General features: G+C 35.8%; 2 protein-coding genes across 2 annotated transcripts in view; one reads left to right on the forward strand and one right to left on the reverse strand.

Moving 5' to 3' along the window:
- LOC148941331 (transcription initiation factor TFIID subunit 5-like) overlaps positions 1 to 5,699 on the reverse strand; it is a 46,707-nt gene extending 41,008 nt beyond the window's left edge. Inside the window, exons 1-2 of the mRNA XM_089104011.1 lie at positions 5,569 to 5,699; positions 395 to 647 (exon numbers count right to left, since the gene is read on the reverse strand). Of these exons, the coding sequence (XP_088960137.1) occupies positions 395 to 647; positions 5,569 to 5,670 (355 nt within the window). The 5' untranslated portion in view covers positions 5,671 to 5,699. The remainder of the gene's footprint in view (positions 1 to 394; positions 648 to 5,568) is intronic.
- LOC148941329 (transcription initiation factor TFIID subunit 5-like) overlaps positions 1 to 19,325 on the forward strand; it is a 279,459-nt gene that overhangs the window by 180,724 nt on the left and 79,410 nt on the right.

Here is a 19,325-nt window from a genome sequence, read left to right on the forward strand (position 1 = left end):
TCTAATCTAGCTTAACCTTTTATTTCGTTATAATTTTTGGTTTAGTCTAGTGCATTAATGAATGCAAACTAAAAGGTTTCCCAGTACCTACAGTTACCGAAATTACAGATTATGAGATATATAGATCTGATACAAAAATAACAGCCTGATGTGAATTTCACTTCTTACAATTATCAATTATTCCTAAAAAAATAATTTTAATTTTATTTACTATTACCCATTTCCAATGTAGGCAGTCATTTTTAAAGTGAAACAGATCCACCTACACAGAGAGGGGGGGGGGAGGGGTTGGTTGGAGATCTTTCCGAACTTAATTTTAGTTAAGCACGATATATAACTTTTGTAAATCTATATTTTTGTAATTTTAAACTTGAAACAAACGTTTGAAAAGCACCTGCAAACATTCTAAGTGGTTGAGGGTGATCTGTAGCCCAAAGTCTTCCAGTTCTGTCATAGCCACCTGACGCAAAATAATAGCCATGTGGACTGAACTTCACACTCCAAACAGGGAACTGATGTCCTTTATAGACAACAAGACAGGACCAGACTTGTAAGCTCCAAAGCCGAATCGTCGTATCTTCGGAGCACGAGAGAAGCATTGTACGATCGGGACTAAAACTTGCGTCATAAACAGGTCCACTATGACCCTAAAATAAAACAATACATGTTTTCAATTAGAATAAGTAGCTAAAAGTACAGAGCTTTTCTTTTTCTTCCTAAAAACATTACTTCTGGAATCTTACGGGTTACTGGGTGAGATTATGACAACTTGACTGTTACAATAGATTCCATTAAACCTCTTTTTATGATATTTTAGTGCCCCACTAGCAGCAAAAAAGCAAAAGGAAAAGGGTCACGTTAGGGATTCCCATGCAAAAATAAAGGGATTTTCCTTGGTGTTCAAGATGGTGCAATATAACTCTAATCTTTGGGTTTTCGGCTATGTTGATTCCAATGGTGTATTCTTCGTTTCGATCTGACACCACTTTCAAGGAGTTTAAGGTTATTTTCCAAATTCCCTTAAATTACTTTTCGCAATAAACTTTTGCCAATTAGAGTAGCCGAAATAACAGTTAGCGTTCCTGAATCACTTTTAAATGGCGATTCTTCCTCATTCGAAATTTTTTTTAATTGCATTTTTAGATTTTCGGTTACTAGTTACAGGTTCATCCTTTACTAGGTTACGTCTGACGCAGTAGCCAACATTTTTCTTTTGCACTTAGCGTGAGCTTTTACGTTTCATGTGTGCTTGCAGAGTTTTTCCTATAAAAACCAAATTTTGATACTGCCATTTCCCATGGATTCTATCGCTGTTTTCTTGCTTATCAGTATATTTTCCTTTGGTTTAAGATTATTAAACAAACATAGTGCTAATTTGTCAACGAGACGCTTTTTTCATGACCAAATTCGCGGCAAAACAATCAACTGACTATTATCTGAGTTACTTGATAATTGTTGTTGTTCTTTTGGGAGTTTTGCAACCAATCAGACAAAACAGGTTTACGAGTTTTTTTTAAAATAGGAAATACCCTCCTCAAAGTAATCCTTCCGGGCTGTATTTTGGTGAGTTAGCCTTATAGTTGCCTTGTTCTTTCATAAATTAAATAAAAAAAAAAAACAAGTTTTTTAAACTGAAAGTAAGGAGCGACATTAAAACTTAAAAAGAACAGAAATTATTCCGTATATGGAAGGGGCTTTCCCCTCCTCAACGCCTCGCTCTTTACGCTAAAGTTTTTTATTGTTTTAAAAAATAAAGTTGTGAGACAGTCAAACTTTAGCGTAAAGAGCGAGGCGTTGAGGAGGGGAAAGCCCCTTCCATATACGGAATAATTTCTGTTCGTTTTGTTTTAATGTCGCTCCTTGCTTTCAGTTCAAAAAACTTGTTTTTATTATTTAATTTGTGAACGTTTTTTAATTAATGCAGGTTTTGATTTTGGCTCACCGTGCATGAATAATTAAAACGAAATTTGCATATTAATTTTACTTTTATTTGGTTAAATGGCTTTCTTAAAACTTGTTTAATTTTATTCACGAACGTTTTTATTAGTAATAAATATACGTAACTTACGAATTAACTTACGTAACAAACTTCTATATTCATATATTTTTAATACATATATTAGAGGGTTTGCCCCCTAGTTAACACCTTGCTCTTTAAGCAAAAGTTCAAATTTTGTTCCAATTCTTTAAAAATGACCTCTTAATCACAAAGGCCGTTAATTAGAATAGATAGCTCTTTTGAAAGCACTAAAAAAAACTATAGCGAAAAGAGCGAGGTATTGACTTGGGGGAGAACCCCCTCATATACATTATAATTTCTGTTTTTTTTAAGTTTTAATGTTGCTTCTTACTTTAATTTGAAAAAACTTGTTTTTTTAAATTTAATTTCTGATCATTTTTTAAATAATGCTTGGAAATCCGGCGCACTCTTCATCGAACTATCCCTTAACCCAAAGAACATCCTCCATTGAAAGATTCTCACGAGTAACCCCCTCTTTCAGCCCCCCCCCCGCGACCTGAAAAAAATTCTTCCTGAAAATATCTGTATACTTCCCAATAACCAATACAATATGTAAGCAATGGGCAAAGTTCATAACTTGCAGCCATTCCCCTGGGAACTGTGGGGGATTAAGTCATCGTAAAAGAAATATTCATTATATTTTCGACTATGCTGAATAAAATGACTATCTCAAAGTTTTGATCGTGTGGCATTGGGAAAAAATGAGCGTGAGAGGAGGCCTAGTTGCCCTCCATTTTTTTGGTAAATTAAAAAGGGAACTATAACTTTTAATTTCCGTTCCAATGAGCCCTCCTACAATATTCTCGGACCACTGGGTCAATACGATTACCCCTGGGAAAAAAAAACAAAAAAAAAACAAACAAATAAACAACCACCCGTGATCTTTCTTCTGGCAAAAAGAATGCAAAAATCTACATTTTTGTAGATCGAACATTGAAACCTCTACAGTAGTGTTCTCTGATACACTGAATATGATGGTTTGATTTTCATTAAGTTTCTATAATTTTTAGGGGGTCTTTCCTCCTTTTCTCGAAAAGCAGCCAAATCTTCTCAGGCACGTAACTTTTGATAGATAAGATTAAACTTGATGAAACTTATGTATTTGAATTAAGAATTAAAATCTGATTCTTTTGATGCATCTATTGGTATCAAAATTTTATTTTTTAGAGTTTCGGTTACCATTGAGCCGGGTCGCTCCTTACTTACAGTTCGTTACCACGAACTGTTTGACAAGCTTCGATAAATCCTCTGTTTGAGGGGAATGCATGAATTTGTAGAATACCGAAATAGCTGCCACATCGGAAAGATTTTGATCAATTGCACGATTTGATAGTTTGCATTTTAAGATAGCTCCTAGCTCCCTGAAGCAGGATCTCACATTACTGAAGCAGATAAAGTCAAGATGAGCCTTCACGTTTCACAACTTCGAGATGAGAAGCTCTTTTGCTTCTCTTTACGCATTGAAATCGATAAAAAGTGCATCCCGCCACGTCACAGTTTGTTCCAAGTCGGCCTAAAGTTTTTTATGGTGTTCGCTTGCACTTTCGCCGTTTGCAATGCAGATCATTTTCTTCGTATAATCAGCGAAGACGAGAGGTTATAGCGTAAGGTTACCCACTAGGTCATTTATGACCCTCAGGAAAAGAGTTGGCCCGAAAATACTTTCTTCATGTACTCCTGATAACTACTGGACGTTTTTTGAAATGAAATCATCAAGAACAACTCGTAATTGGCATTGAGAAAGAAAGACAGCCAACACCTTAAATAGACCACCATCAACTCCACTTGCTTTTATTTTACACCTGAAACCCTCCTGCCAAGTGCGATCAAAAACTTTTGCGATCCACAGGAAAGAAGGCGAATGTCAGGAGCTCAGCCCACTAAAGCTCAACCTACCCTTGATACAGCGATCCAATGAGCCTAACGCAAATTATCTTCTGCGAAAACCGTGTAGTGTGTCAGCCAAAAATCAATGTAACTCGAGGTATTGATAAAACAAATTTTATTTACGACACTTAAAAACTTTTCCAACGCAGGATAGGAGGCTAATTGGGCGATAAGTTCCTACGCTAGTAGGGTTGGTATCTGCCTTTGGGACAGGGACAATGTGAGCAACTTTCCACAGTTTTGGGAATGATCGTGCTGTAAAGCAATTTTTTAAACAAAGATGCGAGAGGACCGGCTAGCTCGTGTCACAGTTTTTGAGGACGATATTGGGGATTGTGTCAGAGCCTAAGGCTTTGGCAACGAAACAAAATAAAAAACACTAAACCGCTCGACTATCATATGCATTTTTTTTTAAACGCGCATATGATATGTATTTCCAACAGCGTGATTTTTATTTGTCAAAACATCAACAACGACAAAAAAGTCACCATGATGGTTGCAGCGGAAGCTGCAATCTAGTAAGGGACGAACCCACAGAAACCAACAAAAAATGTTTAAAAAAACGCCAAGAAACAGATTGCCATTTCTAGCTGATTCAAGGATGGTAGCTATTATCTAAATTACTCTTAATAGTAAAATGTTATTTTGAAAACGGATTTAAGGGAATTTTGAAAAATAGCCTGAAACCCCTAAAAACAATGTTGGATCGAAACCAAAATTACACCATTGGAACCGCCATGGCTGAAACACCTATTCAAGAAACTTACAATCCCCTGGCTTGAACAACAAGGAAGTTCACTTTTCTACATGGGTAGCACAGGTTTGTCCTCTTTTTTTTCTTATTCCTCCAAAGCTAGCGGGGCAATGGAACATCATAGAGAGCTGTTTCGAGGCTCATTTTAAAGAAAATCGCTATATCTACCCTTTTGTAAGTACCAAACTAAAATTTTTAAAATCGAACCCATTTTTTGACAAAAAAAAACTGCATCTTCATATACAAGATGATGAATGATGCAAAAATAGATGCCAATAGGTTGCAAATATAGGTTCATAGGTTGCAAAAATAGATGCCAATTAAGATTATTAATAAAACTGGACTGATTGTTTATACAGGCTATAAATACATTATTTCTGAAAGTCTCAATAATTTTTTAATATTATGATTGTAGACCTGAAAATGATTAATATATGTGCTTGTTTTCATTAGAGAAGAAATGACGCTCTATCATTTAGAAGATCTAGGTGGTGGTCACTCAACTCCTTTTTGTGGTAGCTTCTGTCCGCTTTAAGCTTGACTTGGTAACTCATTTAAATTCTATGTTTGTTTTGAAATTCATTTATTCTTCATTATCATTATCACTTCATTATCGCCTTGCTTGTTTTGAAACCAGTTGGCGATTTTTATTTTTATCTATATATTTTGTTTTTAATTTGATAAACCCCTAAAGTCTTGTATATTTGACAAGCTAATTATAAATATATTAGAGCCGCGACGGTTTGCTGGGGGAAAAATAAATAAATAATTATAAATGTACTGACGGCATATAGCGCTAAAACGCTGCTACTAACTTATAGGGTATTTAAGCCAAATACTGACCAATCGTCAATGCAGATTATACAAGAAACAGAAATCAAAAATGGGATGGACACAGTGCACTTACATGAAGCGTTTTCGTATGCTCCCCTGTTCTTTCATCCATCATTCTAGCCAAAACATCTTCCGCTTCACGATCAAGTTCTAACAGTTGTTCTGCTGGCTTCATCGTGCGAAGTTTCTGCGGGGTCAATGAGAATACCTGCGACAAACGAAGTTATCATAAATAAAGAATCTAGAACTAGAACACAAGAATCTAGAATTTAAATTAACCAACACAAGAAGCTTCAAATGAAAAATATCTGACTGCAAGGAGATTTGAATCTTGAATTTTGATTTATCACTCATTGCTATAGTCAGATATAAGAGAAGATAATACCTATTTCAAAAAGTTAAATAAAACCGTAATTGAGCCAAATTAGCTTCTGATGTCAAGTGAAAAATAGACCTCATTTTGAAAACTTTAAGGAGCTGAATGTACCATGAGTAAGATGTGATGTATTTGAAATACCAAAATAAAGTTCCTTTCTAAAGATAATTCTGATTCCTTATAATTAAGCTAAACCTAGTCGCAAAAATGAAAAGTCCTTAATCAGCAAAAAGAGAAATTGCATTTCTAACTTCAGTCAGACAACGGCGCTAGTCGTTCGAATTTCGCTAAGATAATTGTAGCAAAAAAAATGCAATGCATAAAATTTCCAAGGAAGTTTAAAAGGCAAAAAACTGTGTGAACGCCTAAATCATCAAAAATATTTAAGACGTATTATTGGACGAGGGGGCGCGTCCTTGGGCCACGTAAGCCAATGGCAGACAGTCCCTAGAGCGCAGGACGAAAGAACTGCGTTTGGGAGTGGGGTAAATGTGCCTTTTTAATTTTTAATCTCTATCCAGATTTGAAGCGATTAGTACCTTAGAACTAGAGAGATTCAGACGAATTTATTGTATTTCGGTCACCATTATTGTCTTTGAAGTGACCCATTGCTGTACAATTAAGCATGTAAGTTCAATAAATCTAGTGTCTTCTTATCTCTGTTTATTCCATTTTATATGTCTGTGTTTATCCTATATAGCTAAATAGTTTGCCATATCGTGTGCCAAGAAAAAAAAAACTTCTATTGCATTACAAATGGCGCGTGTCGAAAATTGGAGGAAAACTGAGAACTAGTTATGATGTTTAAACTCTGTAATTCAAATTTAATTTTTGGAAAGATACAGACATATAAGAAAATTGATTAGGCCTATAACCGCTAGGCTACGATAGGAAACCCCTTATATCTAATAGGATATAATAGCATACCCAAAAATATGTTAAGTAAAATTTTAAGTTTATATAAAATCAAAAAAAAAAAAAAAAAAACATGGACGATCTTAACGAATTACTATTAGTGCAAAAGTTAGTCGCAAGAAATATAGAAATTGCAAAATCTATTCCGGAATACAATGGTCAATCAGATATTGAAGAATTCAATATCCAATTGACCCAGTTTGTACAATTAACAAAAACAGACGTTGGAGCGTTAAAAGACATGCTGCTTCTACGATTAAGAGGCCACGCCTTAACCTTTCTAAAACAGGTCGAGCATACCATAGGCAATAACGCCAACTTGCCAATAAATACGGTTGATGACTTGTTAAAAGCATTCAAAGAAAGATTTATAGAAACCAGTTCAATAAATAAATTAAAACATGGAGAAGTGAACTTTGATTTTTCACAAAATATAAGAGAATATCTGGATAATATACGCATTTCTGTAGAGGCAAAATACAGAAGTGGTTCTAGGCAACTGTACGAAAAAATCATACTAAATACCTTTTTGCAAGGGCTACCCCCAAAACTATATAGAGTAGTAATATCCAATAATATTCAGACGTTGGACCTTGCAGTCCAAGAGGTAGAACGACTAATTGAAGTTGATAAAATGGTTGCTAATCATATTAATGCAAAAATAAACAGCCTCGGCGACTCAACCGCTAACCTAATCTTCAAGGGCTATCAGGCATCCCCCATTTTCTTTTCATGGGATAACTCCCCAGTAGCAAAAATAAAAAAAACGCCAGAACCCGGTAGGCAGAAAACAGTACGTTTTCAGCCCATTAACCCTACAATAACAAGGTGCTATAACTGCAATCGTGTTGGCCACATAGCAAGAGAGTGCCACTACGTCACCAATCCCATACCAAGAAATGCTGTCAGTAATACGCAAAATTACGGTAACCATTTGTTCAGAAGAACAAATCTTAGCACTGGCCGTGCAAGAGGCTATAGCAAGGGAGGATTACGCCAATCAGTACCTTATAATGCGTACCCACCTAATCTGTATAGCCCTTTCCCCAACAGGCAAATTAATTACCGGTTTGAAAACCCAAATACTCGCCAAGGCCAATATAATGCGAGAATGCAATATAGAAAACATGAAAATTTGCCGATAAGAAATGAAAATTTTACAAGCCAACAGCACTGGCAGTCAGCGCCAGCAAACGGCACTGACACGAGACATCCACGTTACCATAGTAATACATGGCGAAGACAGGCAGACGTAAATCATTTAAATATGCCTACTGAACCTAAGACGTCTGAATATCTATTACAGGCACCGACAAGTGAACTAAATCCTCAGGGAAACGCTTCAGGCCCCTCAGAAACATAAGTTGGACCCCGAGGGTGCCAAGGATATTTAATAGGTCCAGAACAATACTAGTGCCTTCTTGTAGTGATATTATTAACAAGTTACCTATATTTAATGATTTTTGTGTAGAAAACGTTTACTTTACGGCCTTAGTTGACAGTGGAGCTACTGTAAATATCATAAACTCTTGCGTATTTAATACGTTGCCTCTGCACATTAGGCGACAAAAGAACCCTAATAATCCCAATTTAACAAGTATTACAGGTCACAAATTAAATGTAAAAGGGTTAATTTGCCTAAACATAAAAAGAGACAATAAAACCTTCACGACAAATTTTAATTATATGCGACAATCTCCCATATGAAGCCATTATAGGGACAAATTTTTTAAGTTCCAATGGAATATTATTAGACGTAGCCAACGAGAGGTTCGTCTACCCAGCTAAGGTAGGGGAAGAAATCTCTACCTTAAGAAATCATAACAGAGGTTACGAAGATAACATAACAGTAAACAAAATTTCTAGTGGTATAATGTCATAATACATTGAGACTCCTGTCTTGCAACGGAATGTAAAACTTAGGAATTTGCCCAATTATCATAAGAGATACTTCAAAAAGGACGTAAATATAAATAGTAAAAACCTCCAATCTGCAAAACTGAATACATGAGACATGCGACCGTACAGATCAAATGAAATTAAGAAAATAGTGGAATTGTGGAAAAACATAGTAAAACCCAACGTGACGCCACAAGATGCCGCAATGGCGCAGCATAGTGCCAGTATGAATCTAATAAATAATGAAAATGAAGAGAAATATTACGGATTCGCGATAAGGAAAACAAAAATCCCTCCCAAAACGATGCAAAAAATTCAAATATCACAGATGATCGAGCCAGTGATTAGCAAATCAGAAATATGGTTTGCGACACCGTCTGAAAGACCCTATAATATTTCATGTGAGGAACATATTATATATTACTACTAAGGGGAGGGTTTCATTCTTGTAACAAAAAGCCATTAAAACGATAAAGTTACAATTAAAAAGGGGACTGGTTTAGTACACATTGAGATGATAGCGAACTATTATTTAAATACATTGTAAAATTCAAAAACAAACCTAGTTAACGGTATTAAAACTTCAAATAACGAATATCCTTTGACTAAATCGCAATTTTTAAACAAATTTAAAATGTATCATATTACGGATATGTAACTTAATCAAAAATTTTGCTAATTATTATGTATTTTTATGGATTTATTTTCTGCATCTGAAGATGATATCGGGCTTATTCAATTTTATCAGAATTAAATTTTAACGACTGTTAATCCCGTAGCGAAACAGCCATACTATGTGCAATCCAATCCCAATGAGTTGTTACAAAATGAACTACCGGAAAGATAAAGGAATAAGAGGAGATGCAAAGATATAATTATATCTAGTACCCCAGTGCGCCTAGTATCAAAAAAGGGTATCGATTCCATAACTGATGTGTAGTATATGGATATCAACAAAAATCTAGTGAGAGATAAATTTCATCTACCAAGAATAGACGAAATTCTTAACTCAATTTCAAGCAAAAACAAAATTTTTACTTCTTTGGACCTTACCCAAGGCTACCACCAAGTGAAAATAGCCGAAAAGGATGTCCATAAAACTGCATTTTCAGCATCCGAATATGGATCTTATGAATACTTAAGGGTACCATTTGGGCTTAAAACAAGTTCAAGCGCGTTATGTAGACCCCTATTGCACCTGTTGAGAGGATTAAGGAATATAATTCATTTTGTCGATGATATTATATGCGTGGGGGAAAACACTGAGCAACACTTGGCAACTTTAGCTAAGGTGTTCGAGAAGTTCAGGCAAGGCAATTTAAAATGCCGGCCTGAGAAAGTAAATTTATTTCAATCCAAAATCAAATTTTTAGGAGTAGTAGTAACCCAGGGCGAGATATCCCCAGACCCTGATAAAATAAAATGTGTTGAAAACCTCAAGCCCCCCAGAACTATGAAAAAATGAAGGGGAATTTTAGGCCTTACTGGCTACTTTAGAAAATTTGTACGCACTTATGCCCAAATTGCGAAACCCCTCACGGAATTAACGAAAGGGAACTCCCATAATGTTATCTGGTCCCAGGAAGCTCAAACTTCCCTAGACCGACTCAAAAAGGCGCTCACTTCTGAATCAATTTTGTCACTCCCTGATTTCGAAAATAGGAAATTTGTGGTTACCACTGATGCTACTTCAAAAGGCATTGGCGCAATTCTTTCGCAAATAATCCCAGTAGAAAACCCTAACCCTCTACAGGGAACACCCAAACAAATTGAAAAAGTTATATGCTATTCAAGTAAAACTTTATCAAAAGGCGAAAGCAGCTATTCCGCCCCAAACTTAGAATTGTTATCTATTATCTACCACTTGGACAAATTTAGGCATTATTTAATTGGTAGAAAATTTATATTACGATCAGACCATAAAAGCTTGCAGTACCTGCACACATTTAAAAACCCAACGGGAATTCTGTCTAGATGAATTATGAAAATCCAAGACCTAGATTATGAATTTGAACATTTAAAGTGAAAACAAAACGCGGCTTGTGACTTTTTGAGTATATATCCAGAAAATAATCCGTCGGAAACTGAAGAAAATGAAGTTAATGCTATTAATGCTAAAAGCAAACAAGGATGCAACAAAAACGAAGTAAAAGACGCAACAAAAGAAAATAAGATTAACTATTGTCCCTTGTCTTTGGAAAATATAAAAAGAAAACAAAAAAAGGACGAAATGTGTGTAGCACTAATTGAATATTTGGTGAATGATGAGGCGTTACCGGATAAATTCAAAACTCTTAGAAAAGAGATAGATAATTTTTACTACGACCTTGATGAAGAAATACTGTGTAGGATTGTGACTGCTGAGACAAATAGAAACCAAACCTCGATAATACCTGTATTACCACAAAACTTGATAGGGCCTGCATTTGAATATTTTCATTCGGACACAGGTGGACATTTAGGAGTTATGAAAACGTTCCATAAGTTAAAACAATACTTTTAAATACAATCACCACTGACAAAACTTAAAGAATTTTTAAGTACATGAGAAGCATGTAAATTGAGAAAAACCCCCCAAGCTTATCCAAATCCCCCAATGGGAAGGGTCCCAGTAGTAAAGTACCCCTTCGATATTATCTCATTTGACCTGTACGGGACAAGTGGAGGCTTACCTGTTTCTAGCAGAGGCCATACTTGTATTCTTTCGGTTATAGATCATTTTTCCGGATTTACTTTTGCAAAAGCATTAAAAAATCAAGGTGCTTATGCCACAAGTAAGGCATTAGCAAAATTATTTTTACAATTTGGCATTCCTACAATTTGACAGATACGACCCAGTAGCATCTATTTTCATCATATCTCAACCAACGAAGAGTACTCACCATAACTCCAGGCAACTTTCATCCCAGCTTCGTCTACGAAAACAACAGTTACCTTCGACCGTCGTTTCTTCGACCATGAACCATATTACAAATCAGGTAACACTATATTTGAACCTCAGTATCAAGTGCTTCAACGAACTATATAATCACATAACTTCTGAGAACTCTATCGATCAGCACATGATAAACGATATTTAACGATATTTGAAGTTAAATAATACTTAAAGACATTTGAAGATATTTGAAGCTGAAGTTAAAGACAATTTGAAGTTTAATTCTGAGAACCACATCGATCAGAACAAGATAAACGATATTTAACGATATTTGAATTTAAATGATACTTAAATACATTTGAAGAGATTTGAAACTTAAGTTAGAGACAATTTGAAGTTTAATTCCAAGAACCACATCGAGCAGTACAAGATAAACGATATTAGAAGTCAAATGATATTTGAAGAGGTTCGAAGTTGAATTTAAAGACAATATATTAAGAGAGTCACTATAATATGACGACAACCCGTTTCAAAAGGCACAAATGAACAATTTTACGCGAGAATACATTCTCTATTTGCCTCAAAAATCCAAAAAAATGATATGCTGAGAAGAAAAAAAAACACCAACACCTGTATTGGGAAGAATCATTTCCCAGTTGACTATTAGAACGATATTTAACGGTCATTTCCCAGTTGACTATTAGGGAAAACTTATTGTGTAAAGACAACTAGACTCAAACTGTTCCATGAAGAAACCACAACGTAAGTGCTTCGAAATTTTTGCCAGGACAAAAGGAGTGAAGGACAGTAATTTAAAACAGAAGGGTGTAGTACACTAAGGACACGAAAGGTGATGAATAGATGTGAAGCTACATGTGTTACTTCCTGATAGCGTTGACAATGCAAAAATCTCAATAGTGAAGGTGTTTTAATGTCATCAGTGAATATGTTGAACCAAATATTGTATGTTATAAATCATTCATTTATTTACCACAATTATAATTAGGTTTAATATTATTATTCTATTAATTTAACGTTGTTTATATATTATTTAATACTTAATATAGACAGCAAAAAAAAAAAAAAAAACTAAATGAAAATTATAATATTACCAAAATAATTGTAAAATTAAAATTAAAAATTGTTAGATATAGAAAAAAAAAAAAAAAAAATATTTAGTATATTAGCTAAACAATAAACAAAAATAATCTTAGTCCGGTAAATGAATTTTATATAGGGATGTAGAATAAAATAATAAAAATAATTGAAAAATTTCAAAACTCCTAATGGGCAGTGACTAATGATGGGACGTCATTATTTCATGGGAAGGGTGATATGTACCATGAGTAAGATGTGATGTATTTGAAATACCAAAATAAAGTTCCTTTCTAAAGATAATTCGGACTCCTTATAATTAAGCCAAATCTAGTCGCAAAAATGAAAAGTCCTTAATCAGCAAAAAGAGAAATTGCATTTCTAACTTCAGTCAGACAATGGCGCTAGTCGTTCGAATTTCGCTAAGATAATTGTAGCAAAAAAAATGCAATGCATAAAATTTCCAAGGAAGTTTAAAAGGCAAAGAACCGTGTGAACGCCTAAATCATCAAAAATATTTAAGACGTATTATTGGACGTGGGTTCGCGTCCTTGGGCCACGTAAGCCAATGGCAGGCAGTCCCTATAGCGCAGGACGAAAGAACTGCGTTTGGGAGTGGGGTAAAAGTGCCTTTTTAATTTTGAATCTCTATCCAGATTTGAAGCGATTAGTACTTTAGAACTAGAGAGGTTCGGACGAATTTATCGTATTTTGGTCACCGTTGTTGTCATAGAAGTGACCCGTTGCTGCAAAACTAAGCATGTAAGTTAAATAAATCTATTATCTTTTTATATGTGTTTGTTTCTATTGTATGTCTGGGTCTAGTCTGATAATAGGTAATTAGTTCACCAGTCTCCAAAGTAAATGATCCCAAAGGACTCTGATCTCCAGATAGCTCAAGAAAGAAGAAGCCACATTTGTATGTCTTCATATTCTATTTTCTCTCATTAATTGAGAGCGGCGCTAGCCTAGTTGACACAATCTCCAGCGCTATAAGTGGCGCTATAGGAGAAATCTCTATCGCCACAAGCAAACCTTTTCTATCACTACAAATATTCCTTCAATGGAACATGAAGACATCATCGTGTTGTAGACATCAAGATTACTGTACTTGGTCCCCCAGCCCCACTGCCCACCTTTTATCAGAAGGGATGGCAGGTAAAACTTTGCATTAGTCAGAAACACACAATCTCTATTATTGAAGACACAACCTGGGCTAATGGCTATCCATCACCCTATCTCCAATTCTAATCAAATTTTTAGTAGAAATGTAGCATTTTGGTTGTTTTCGTAAGCATTTTCACTCTATGGTATTCCATGGCATAAAGTGAGCCTACAGTACCTCCGGCACCCAGGACCTACCTACGTTATGCCAACTTTTTAGCATACCGGTATGTTGCACCTAGTTTTAGCCAAAATCATGCATGTATCTTCAATCCACCCCGAAGGACCAAAGCGAGCAACAACCCCTCTAGCATCTATTATTCCCAAGTATCTGGCCAAAAGGCAAATATACTGCACCTTCTCTGAAGTGGAATCACAAAAGAATTTTCAATCTACAATACCAAAGCCAAAGTCGATCTGTGATGCTACCAATACCTTCCCATACCTTCCCTCGCCAACTCTCTAGGTGAAATGTAGGTATGTTACACTCTGTTTGAACTGGAATCAAGCAAATGTTTTGCGTGGTCAGTATGACAAGAGAAGCAAATAGGGTCGGAGTTCCCTCCCGTTCCTCCTGTCTTTTCTGTGCCAAACATTTTCTATGGAGCTGAACGATGGTCCTTGAATGCCCCACCCTCTTTATAGAAAGTTAAACATATATCACTTTGTTTGAAACTAGAGTCACACAACGATCTTCAATCCGTATTAACCTATCGTAAAACAACTCTAACTCAAAACAAACAGAAATTACTAGATATAAGAACTGGGAAGTCGTCCCCTTGTACCCCAATTATAGCGGGGGTGTCATTTACGCTTTACTGAAATTAATACGATTATATTTTATAATTTTAATCAAATTCCATCCGACTGATATACACTAAAGTTTCATTTATACTTTCTTCATTCTGAACATATTCCTATAAAATGCATGAAGGTGTCGAATAGATTTGTCATTGCAAAACTTCACTTCAAAGAACAAAATGGATTTCTTCAAAAATTAAAATTATTCATTTTCAAAGTGTAATTCAGGCACCACCGCTCCATAAGTTTAAATGAAATACACCGAAAAAGAATAATTTAGCCATAAAGTTGTTCTTTTTTAAACATATATATTCTTTTTGAGTCATCTTGATTGTTATTGGAAATTTAGTTTTCAATTATTACAATTTTATTTAATAGTTAATTTAAAATTAGCTTGGTTTTTATTGGTTATAGCATCAACAACAACACAACAAAGAAAAATAACGTCCAAAGACTAATCAAACTTTACAAAAATGTTTCTTTCTTTCATTTTACAAATTCTAAACTGTATTTCACTGAAAACAATATGTATTTTGAACAGTTTAATTTTTATACAGCCATATCTAGGATTTTTTCAGGGACGGGGCTATGATGTGTTGGGAGGGGGGGACAAAAAAATTCACCTTGTATAAAGTGTAATTACGAACGAATTTTGAATTTATACTATTGACGGTATAATGTGTGCCCATGGCCCCTCCAGTATACCCTCATCTTTTCCATCACCAACTTTATAGCGCAAAGGTAGACACGATGCACATTGTTTGTACCGGAATCTTGCACAGATTCTTAATCGGTATAATTAGAGAACCAATGCGAATCATACACTCCTCCAATACCCAACACTGCACTTCCAATATTCCAGTGCAAAAGTAGGCATACTGTACCTTGTTTTAGGTGAACTAAGTTAAAAATTTTACTGTAAATGATTGTAGGACCAATGGAACCCATCCCGCTCCCCAATACCAACATTTTCGGGAAAGAGAGTCAGGTGAACCTCTGTTTCAATCAGAACAGAGGTGACCCTCTGTTTGAATCCTCTGTTGAATCATATAAGGATTTTCCATCTATATGATTGGAGGCACAATTTCTGGCTCGTAGCCCCAAAAAGCACAGTACTAACTTATTCAGCTGAAAAATAGGTAGGTTTTCTTTCTCGCCGATGGGCTTATACCTAGGGGGCTGGTATCTTGGGCCATTGGGGTTTGAGTGACGATGACCCTGCCACTACCTGTACGCAAAAGTGCCCGGATCTAATTGAAATTTATGTGATATGTACCATGAGCCCCAATGACCTTCCGCACGAAAGTGCTCGGAAATTTACTTGATATTTGGTAGGCATCAACATCCATGCAAACCTGAGTAACTTGTAAGCTTGACAGCAGCAAACTGGACAAATTATGACATCATTCTGAATCAAATTATTTAAAATTTTGTTATTTCAGAGGTAATTTTCGAGACTTGAATATTCCATTTACTTCCTGGTGTTTTAGGAGTATTTTTACATAATTTCAAGCATTAGTTGTACTTGTGGCGGGAATCCGGCGTTTCCATCTTACCCGGTATCAAGGATCTTCGAGACCAGTTTGAACCATGCAGTGAGGTCTTTTGCCAGCTGTTGTGCAAATGGGAGCCATTGAGTTGTCCATGTTTGACCGAACTTTCTGAGCCCATCAATAGATCCAAAATCTGATTTAACTTAGTTCCACCAGCGTTATCCGCTGTCCTCTTTGGTGTCTTTTCTATTAGCTGAGGAACTCAGCTAGAAGGATTTGGCGAGGCAAGTACTCTTTTAGTCCTTGTAAGACATGGCCTAATCATTTTAGTCGACGCTCCTTGATCTTGATGGCAACGCATCTCTTGATACCACAGATTCGCCGAATATCCACGTTTGGTTTGCGATCATTCAGCTTTAGCCTGGGGATGCTACGCAGACGTGTATGCTCAAATACTCTCAGTGCATTTTCATGTAGTCGCTTCGTTGACCAAGTTTCGCATCCATAAAGAAGGATTGTTCGAACCAAAGCCAGGTATACTCGAACTTTACTTCTTAAACTAATTTCACTCTGATTCCACAATGGTTTTCTGAGGGAAGCAAAGACCGTCAGTGCTTTCTGCAATCGCTGTTGAATATCGGCGTCTGAAGATCCATCAGTACAAAGCTGGAAGCCAAGGTATGTGAAGCTGTCGACCTGACCTAACTGTACTTCATTTACAGTTAACGGTATAAAATCACTGTGATTTATTGCCATGAATTTTCTCTTCCCTGTACTGACTTTCAAGCCAATGGGATCTGCCCAAGTAACTACCACATCGAGCATAGTTTGACCTTTTTCTGGGTCCGAGAGGATTCTGACATCATCAGCATATTCAAGATCTCCAAGTAAAAGGTTTTGTCCAATCTGAACTACTGTATGAGAAGATAGTGCATTTTCAAGCACCCAATCAATACAGTAGTTAAACAGAGTCGGGGACAAGACGCAGCCTTGTTTTACTCCAAACACAACCGACAATTCTTCAATCTCTTCCCAGTAAACTCGAACTCGGCTCATAGAACCCTTGTATTATGCTTTAAGCAGTTCGACAAATTTCAGGGGCATTCCATATATTTCTAGAATTTTCCTGAGGTTTTGGCGAGTGATCGAGTTGAATACGGAAACGAATTCCAGAAATATCAGAATAAGGGGCAAATTATACCTTTCAAACTGCTGGATAATGAGGCGGAGTGCAAAGTTATTTTCAGTATAGCCTCTACCAGGACGGAAACCGGGAGACACTGTTTGTAATTTCAAGTATTAAGCTTGAATTTATTGCATATTTGTTCTAAGGAAACACAAACACAACGGAGCCTCGAAACAAACACCTTTTGGGCCAAGAGAAAACTCTTATACCCAATCGAATGAGCAGAAGATTGCAAGAAATGCACCGTCTCCAAACAAATTACCTGAATAATATTTACGTATTAACGAAGAAGCTCTGGTTCCCAATACAATCTTCAAAAAACTCTTTGTTTTTTTTTTCAGCATCGCTTTCGTATTTTATAACTTTTACAGACGCATAAGTAACTTTTGTAGGTCATAATGCTGATTATAATTAAAGAGAACTGGTAAAATAGACCCGACAATTTCTGTCTGTCTAAATAGATTTAAAGGGTCTCAAATATTCTAAATAGTTTGAAGCCCTTGTTGAGCACAAAATACCTATGATTAGAAATATGATTATTCTGAATGCAAAATTAGTAAATGACTATTTCCCTCCTAACATAAAAACTCGCATTAAATATAGCGTTACGGGGGGCATGGAAGATAAAAATCTAAGTATTGGCAGAGGTAGAACACCCGAATGGAGAGAGCAAGTGCCAATATTTTGCAATTCTACCAAAAAGTTTCTAATTGAGTTTCGTCTAAAAAAATATAGTGCTATAAGGGATTACTTTCATATAGGGCAAACGACGTTGGCAAGAGGAAGCTACACTGTAACTCCGGATTCAGTTCAGAACAATAATATCAAAACCATCCTTTTGTATAAGCCCACTAATAGGTCCGTTATTTTAGGAGACCTGCAAGCACAGTTCCTAAGGACTAAGCAAGCCACAGCCCAAAAAACAAAAAACACAGCTACTGAATCGACTGCCCAGGGACTTCAATTGACTTCAATTCAATTACTTCAATTGACGAGTACACTCATCTTCTCGGTCCTCCTCCCAGCTATGAGGAGTCACAAAGAATGGAGCTTTTCAAATTAGTACCTGGAACTTTTCAAACTACCTTTCAAAATGTTGGATAATTAGACGGAGTTCCAAAATATTGTCAGAGCAGCCTCTACCAGGACGGGAAAGGAAGACACTGTTTGTAATTTCAAGTATTGAGCTGGAATTTATTGACTATTTGTTCTAAGGAATCACAGACACAACGGAGCTCTGAGCACAAAATAGCTATGATTAGAAATATGATTATTCTGGAAGCAATATTAGTAAATTACTATTTTCCTCGTAACATGAAAACTCGCATTAACTTTAATATAAGCAAAAATTTCGACAAGGACCTCCGCCAAGTCGTCCTCAGAGCTAAACAAAAAAGAAGACAAAGAGAAAAAAAAACGAAAATCTAACCTTTCGAAGTTTACTTTACAAAGACAGAACATACACTGAATAAAACCCAGACATGAATCAATGAACATTAATTTACCAAGATGATTGGGCAAGAATCTTTTGCCTTGAAATAGTTTTAGCTGGTCTACAACTTCGGTTTTCATTAGATATGCAAATAGGTTCTTTTAATTTATACCGGGTGAAAGTATTGATTGAGTCCTTCAAGATTAAACTGTCGTAAATTGGGCTTAATGAAATATCTCCAGTATCTCTATTTATTGCTAAATTTTGGTTCATATATTTTTCTATCTCAATTACCTCTTTAAAAGTTTGTGGTACGCCATTTACAGTTGATATTAAGGTTGCCTCGTCCAACAGAACTAGATGGGTCGGATTTACGAAAGTATGCGAAGCCAATGCCGAATCAAAGTTGTCATTGTTATTTTTTAATCTCACGGACTTATCTATTGAAATTTTGTGAACCTCCTTCTGTGAACCCTCCTTCTGTGAACAGAGGGGCAATAATCTTTAGTCGACAAAGTTTTAAAAATTTGTTCCCGTGATCATATAAATTCTGAATTAAATTATGTCAAGGATATTGTTTTCTGCAATGGCTAC

This window comes from Artemia sp. Qi Xiang Cuo, chromosome 18, assembly GCF_049724085.1.
Source record: "Artemia sp. Qi Xiang Cuo chromosome 18, ASM4972408v1, whole genome shotgun sequence".
NCBI lineage: Eukaryota > Metazoa > Arthropoda > Branchiopoda > Anostraca > Artemiidae > Artemia > Artemia sp. Qi Xiang Cuo.